General features: G+C 52.2%; 2 protein-coding genes across 2 annotated transcripts; both read left to right on the plus strand.

The window, feature by feature from the left end:
- Positions 1 to 349: 349 nt before the first annotated feature.
- LOC125757348 (mucin-2-like) lies at positions 350 to 1,709 on the plus strand. Its single transcript, XM_049412851.1, has 2 exons — positions 350 to 1,180; positions 1,395 to 1,709. The coding sequence occupies exons 1-2, from the start codon at positions 350 to 352 to the stop codon at positions 1,707 to 1,709; spliced, it is 1,146 nt and encodes a 381-aa protein (XP_049268808.1).
- A 1,790-nt stretch (positions 1,710 to 3,499) lies between these two features.
- On the plus strand, positions 3,500 to 5,766 carry LOC125757162 (uncharacterized). The gene has a single exon (XM_049412423.1). It carries the CDS (start codon positions 3,593 to 3,595, stop codon positions 5,735 to 5,737), a length of 2,145 nt encoding a protein of 714 aa, XP_049268380.1. The 5' UTR covers positions 3,500 to 3,592; the 3' UTR covers positions 5,738 to 5,766.
- The last annotated feature ends 1,331 nt before the right edge of the window (positions 5,767 to 7,097 follow it).

The following is a 7,097-nucleotide window of genomic DNA, read 5'->3' on the forward strand; positions in this document are numbered from 1 at the left end:
ACTTACGGTGTGAGGCAACGTCAACACTCGCGCTAGAGCACATACGTTTGTATTATTGAAACGAAGGGCATTTTACGGCGCGATGATGTGAATATCATACGTAGGCCGCTAGGTGGCGCCGCTTTGTCTGGCTGGCTGCATACCGTGCTCTGTTCTCACGTGTTCCTGGCCCGGTACAGGGCCCCGCCCGGCTCTGGACAAGCTCACTATTCCTTCTAGTAGGCATCCACGACACGTGGACACCATACGAGTACCGATCCGACCCCAGGCTGGCCCTCCAGGCCCCTTCAGAAATCCGAAGCGGCGCGGCGCCGCGCTAACCCTAACGCGCCGCGCCTGCACCTCCGTAATGCAGCGTCTCGCCGAGACCTCGGTACCACCGACAACAAATGATGCCCCACCGGTAAGCCCAGCCTCCTGTTGTGCCACTGCCGCTGCCGTACCTACGCTGTCATTGTCTGTCAACGTCAGCAGGCCCACGCCGACAACCGTCGATCAACCGGCAGCGTTCCCCAACAGCGTGCACGCTCCAGCAACGTGCAACGCTGGAAGCATCCTTGAGACTCCCAGCTCAACCACGCTACCTCCGGATCCCAAGAGCGTCAATACTGAGTCGGCGTCGCAGTCGGCCGCGCATGATGCTGTTCCCACCGGATCTTCGCCTGGAATACTCAAGGAAAATTCTCTGTGTGCCGACAAGTCCGTTTTGAAGAGCGGCGTTCCTCTCGTCCCCACAGTTTTGCCCTCCACTATTGCGGCCGACGACTCTTCGACAGAAATGGACTTCGCGGCATCCCAAGGAAACGAAGATAATACCTCATACCCTGAAGGCAGCTGGAACACCGTGAGGGCCAACCGGAAACCTGCTTCGACCGCCCGACCTCGCACCGAGCTCATCACCGTCGGTATCCAACTTCCACCCGGGACACTCACGCCCAAACTACCTCTATACGACTTGCTTGCTTCCATCATCGCCGCCGCAAACCTCTCGCCCAAGACCAGCGCGGAAGTCACCCTTCAGGCCAAACCAGCTCAGAGCCTTGTGTTCCTGAAAACACACTCCCCTCTCACTGCCCACCTCCTCCTCTCTCTTACGAATATGGAACTTAACGGTAAGCCGATCACCATCAAGCCATATGCACCCAATCCTCCCATCTCATGCCTCGGCGTCATACACAACGTCTGTGGTCATTTCACATCAGCTCAGCTCTTGCATGACCTCGAATCTTTCACTACTGACATACTCGCTGCACGTATGATGGGCTCTACTGAATCCGTTCTCATAACATTTGCTGGAACCGTCATCCCTCGCTTTGTATATTTTAAACGCGTCTCTTTCCGATGTCGCCCACATAAACCTAAGCCCCCTACTTGTACCCGGTGCCTTGCTATAGGGCACCGTGCTCACCAATGCCCTCAGCACAGCGTTGCGGCCAAGTGCCGCCGCTGTGCAGCGCTTCTGCCCGCAGATCCTGCTGCTCACGTTTGTGCCCAACCCTGGTGTATCCATTGCCAAGTCAATACTCATTCATCTCTCGACTCCACCTGCCCTTTCCTCCTTGCTAAGCAGCGGGAGTGTGCCAAAGCCGCTTTTCTCCGTCGCACAGCCTTGCGCCGAACCACCCAGCCATGCCCGCCCTCCTCTTCGACGCATGAATTCCGTTCACTCCCCGCAACATCCACCCCGGGATCCTACGCCGCTAAAGTGAAAGGCGCGTCACAGGTTTACCCACCTTCCTCTAACAACACACCCTCACCATCCATGGGTAACGAGAGCCGTTCCTTCGATCTCCGGCTCGCAATGCTGGAACGCAACCAGCGCGAGCAACAGCGCGTCTCAGATGAGTTACAGCAGAAAATCCACGCTTTGACGCAGACCCTAGAAACCACTACCTCTTCTCTTACCTCCGAACTCGCGGAGTTGAATAAGCAACTCGCCACGCTCACTGCCCCGACCTCCGACTTCCATGTAGCCAAACTGGCTGACATGGTCGAAACCACCACCACTGCACACCACACTCGCTTGGTTCAACTGGAAACCTCGATTGTCCGGATTCTTTCTGCCCTCGAAACCCAATCCAAGCAATTGGAATCCTTCGCTTCTATGCTCAACTCCCTACAAGACTCGCTCCTCCTGGCAAAAAAGAAGGAACGCGGTCGCACAAGCGCCTCCGCCACTGCAATGACTTAGATGGCGCGTGAAAAGGACCTCGAGATTTTGCAGTGGAACTGCCGCAACTTTCGCCATAATAGGACCCCTCTCCACCAATATATCCTCACCCGCCCTTTCCTGCCCCATTTTCTTCTTCTCCAGGAGACTCGGACGGCCCGCACCCTCCCGGGCTACCGTGCCTACCATGCTACGACGGGCACGCCACTTGCGTCCATTTATGTACGCACCGACGTTCCCGTCGAACCACTTGACATCCCCTCCACTCTCCTTAAATATTTAGTTGGTGTGGTCTATTACCAACCCTCTTCTCGCATCTCTCTCACCCTTATGTCTTTTTACAATCCCCCTGCCACATCTTCTTTGTTCAATGCCCTTGGCAAATTCCTCCACTCTCTTCCTTTGACTACCCATATCCTCCTTGGGGGTGATTTCAATGCTCCTCACAGGCTCTGGGGTTACCCCCAGACACTCAAACCAGGCCGCCTTCTGCACTGTCTTGCCCAGGAACGTCACCTCACCCTTCTTAACACTCCTGACACCCCTACTCGAGCGGGCACTGCCTCACAGCGCTTCACTACACCCGACCTCACTTTCTCTCGGGGTTCCCTTCCTTTTCATTGGCAGGTGTCAGCCGAAAACTTTTTCAGTGACCACTTTCTCATACACATCACCACTTCCATTTCCCACATGACTCGGACACGCCAAGTAGTTCACACTGACTGGGAGGCATTCCGCACTAATCTCCTTTCTGACTCATATGAAAGTTACGACGACTGGATATCGCGGATCTCCGCAGCACTGGCATCCAGCAGCCGTCGCGCTCGCTTTCGACACCCTATTCCTGACCCTGATCCTCACTTTCTCCGTTTATGGCGTCGTCATAAACGTTTACAACGCTCTTTTCGCTCCCAGCCGCATAACGTCCAACTCTCCTCCCGCATTGATGCTCTGCGTGCTGAAATCGTGGCTTACGGCGCATCCCTCGAGCACTCTCGTTGGAACGCGCTGTGTGACGGCCTCGACTCCGCCTTGCACTCGCGATCCACATGGTCTCTCTTTAGATCTCTATTAGGTACTAAGCCTGCCCTTGCTCCCACCCTAGCTAAAGCGCTTACTCACGGGACTCCGTCTGATGTCTTTGACAATTTAACCTCGCTGTATCTCCCGCCTCCCTTAACACCTTCCTACCCAGATTACTGTGGCGATACTAACCCAGACCTAGACCGCCCATTCACCCTCAGGGAGCTTGAGGCTGCCCTGGCAACTCATTCTAATCGCTCGGCTCCCGGCGAGGATGAGATAACATATAATACACTCCTCAATCTTCCCGACAACGCTAAAGAATTCCTCTTAAAAACATTCAACGAAGCATGGGACAGCGGCTGTCTTCCGAGCTCTTGGACATCCTCTCTCATTTGCATGATTCCGAAGCCGGGCAAGCCTCCATCCCTCTCTAACCTTCGCCCTATCTCTTTGACGTCGTGCGTAGGCAAGACCTTTGAGCGAATGGCCCTGACTCGCCTGTCTGATTTTATTGAGGCGCGAGAGTTCTTCCCCCATTCTCTTATCGGCTTCCGACGTCGCGTCTGTGCGCAGGACATGTTCCTCGTCCTCCAGCACACATTTCTCTCACCTTCTCGCAATCAGATTCATGCTCTTGTAACCGTTGATGTCCGTAAGGCATTCGATGGTGTTTGCCACGACCACATATTGGCTCAGCTCTCCTCCCTTTCATGTGGTTCCCGCATGTATTCTTACATTCGGTCCTTCCTTTCTAATCGAGTAGCTCGCTTTAGAGTCGATACTCATCTGTCCAACCCGCACTCCCTCACTCGCGGCACTCCTCAAGGTGCCGTACTATCTCCTACCCTATTCAATATGGCTATGGCCCCTCTTGCCTCCCAACTATCCGAAATTCCTGACCTCCATCATATTTTTTATGCCGACGACATCACTCTCTGGTGTACGTCTGGATCTCCCGGACAAGTGCAGGATACTTTACAGCGTGGCCTAGATCTTATCGCTTCCTTTCTATCCACTGCTGGCCTGTCTCCTGCTCCAGAGAAATCTGAGCTGCTTTTACTCAATCGCTCCGCTTACCAGCGCTCCCACAATGATCTCATCTCCCTGCATCTTTCTGGCTCTCCCATTCCTACCGTTCAACAGTGCAAAGTTCTTGGCTTCCCTTTGCATGCGGCCAAGAACGCGCAGGCCCTCCATCACGCTGTCAGGACCTGCCACTCGGTAACTCACCTCCTGCGACGCGTTGTCACTCGGCAGTCGGGTCTCCACGAGGCTCATGCGTGCCGTGTTGCCCATGCGCTCGCCCTCAACAAGTTCCTGTACTTTATACCTTACGTTCAATTTACCCAAACCCAACTTAACACCCTCGAAAGAGCTCTGTTAGGCCTCTACAAGGCAGCTCTCAATCTCCCTATCACTACCTCTACCACTAAGCTCTTTGCCACTGGCCTCTTCCATCCACTACGTTCTCTTCTTTCGCTCCACCACGACTCTCAGATTGCGCGTCTTTCTCTTACCCGTCAGGGCCAATGGCTATTGGCCCAAGCGGGTATCCCTCACATTCCAGTTCCCGTTGCCACTTTGCCTTCTCCCGCGTGCACCCCTGCTCCCAACCTTCGTATCCTTCCTCTCCCGTCCAACATGTCCCCCGTTCTTCACGCCGGCCGTCGTCACGCGGCAGCGCAGCAACATTCCCCTCCTTTTTCTACACAGGGAATCGCCTATACGGATGCCTCGTTCGTGGCTCCTCGGGGTTCATGCGGCTACGCTATCTACCATCCACACCTTTCGACACCTGAAACCCACACCAGCGGGCCATACCTGCACCCACCCGATGTACTTTCGCTCGAGGTCCTTTCCATTGTCCATGCCTTACAATCATTTTCTTCCCTCCCTTCACTTCCCGAGTACACGATATACTCTGACTCTTACGCCGCCATCCGTAACATACAGAACCGCACATTACCCCCATACCTCCAACAGGAGGTTGAGCAAGCTGTCTATGCACTGCAACCTTCCCCTGTTTTCCTACGCTGGGTTCCTGGGCACTCGGGGATTGACGGCAATGAGCTGGCTCACCGGCTCGCCCGTGATATATTGCACCGGGCACCGTTCATCCCCTGGCCCACACCTTCGGGAGACAGTGGGAGCTCCGTCAAGAACGATGGGAAGATCTCGCTGCGCCATACTATCAAGGAGGTATACCTACAGCTCCGACTCGACAAGCGTCTTTACCCTCCTCCTCATCCATCGCTCACTCTACTAGAGGCTCGAATTCTACGGCACATCCAAATGAACTGCCTGATCACCCCCTCTCGCCTTTTTCTTTATAAATATAGATCGGACCCCTGCTGTCCCAATTGCCCATCTACATATGCAGACCTGCCACACTGCCTTTTCTACTGTCCAACTGCTCAGCAATCCAGCTCTTATCCTCCCCCTTTCCTTTCCATCACCACCTGGCTCGACTGGATCGGCGCCGAAGGGGAAGAAGAACAGCGTCGACTGATCGCGCAGGCGGTCGAAATGCTCGGCCTATGAATTTGGCTGAATAAAAGTCTATTACTACTACTACTACTCATACGTAGCTTTCGTTAGCGTATTTCCAGGAATACAAATTTAATGTTTATTAGAATATTACACTGCTGTAAAAGCGGAGCCAGCACTGTAACCACAGGCGTTAACTTTACATGACGCCTGTATCGTAGGAGTACATGTGAATCGTTTATTTCTTTGTTATAAAATATGATAGTCTACCCCAAAAGCACACTTGACGTTGCACCAACATTAGGCCTGCATACGGTGTTTCTTCAAAGCACTTACTAGACCTGGCGCAGCCCTGTGGTAGACACCTGACTGCCACGCAGAATGCATGGGTTCGATTCCTGCTGCGATTGTAATTTTTAATCTTTGCATTCGTCGGGTCAACGTTGCCGGTGTTTTTTTTTTAACGCTCTCGAAATTAATTACCAATGTCACGCGCATCTGGCTAGATAGATAGATAGATAGATAGATAGATAGATAGATAGATAGATAGATAGATAGATAGATAGATAGATAGATAGATAGATAGATAGATAGATAGATAGATAGATAGATAGATAGATAGATAGATAGATAGATAGATAGATAGATAGATAGATAGATAGATAGATAGATAGATAGATAGATAGATAGATAGATAGATAGATAGATAGATAGATAGATAGATAGATAGATAGATAGATAGATAGATAGATAGATAGATGTGTCTTATCTCTGTTGTGTCTTATCTCTGTTTGAACAGCGCGCTCCTTTCGCAAACGCGGCCGCTGCGGCGAGCGAAGTGATCTTCGTGCACTCTGTAAAGACAACGTAAACTTGCGGTGAAAGCACAAGACATACAATCCCCCGCTCCACGCCCCCCCCCCCCCCCCCCGGCCGGGGTGACAACCTTTAAAGCGCACCACGCGCGCACTTCTCGCCATCTATGTGGTGACTAAGAAAGCATGCTGAAGTAAAAGGTGTATATAAACAGCTCACCGTTAGCAGGTTGAAAGCCCGCACTGTTCGTGGCCTAACCGTCTAACGCCGCGCGCTGCGAAGCGAGAGGTTGCCCGTTCGATTCCGCGAATTATTTTTCTTCGTGGCTTGTGTCTATATATATATATATATATATATATATATATATATATATATATATATATATATATATAATATGACTGCCGGATCATGACAAGAATAATGTGAAAATCCTGTGCGTACGTCGTCAAACCCTTACCGCCACGCACCTGTGGCACATATCCGTTTACCACGGGCAGCGGTGTACGTGTATGCGCCACAGGTGATTAACAGTTTATATCTACCCAGGAACGGCGAGAACAGACATTGGTGACTTAAATGCGAGAGCGTTAAGAAAAAC

The sequence above is a fragment of the Rhipicephalus sanguineus genome, chromosome 2 (assembly GCF_013339695.2).
Source record: "Rhipicephalus sanguineus isolate Rsan-2018 chromosome 2, BIME_Rsan_1.4, whole genome shotgun sequence".
NCBI classification, from domain to species: Eukaryota; Metazoa; Arthropoda; class Arachnida; order Ixodida; family Ixodidae; genus Rhipicephalus; species Rhipicephalus sanguineus.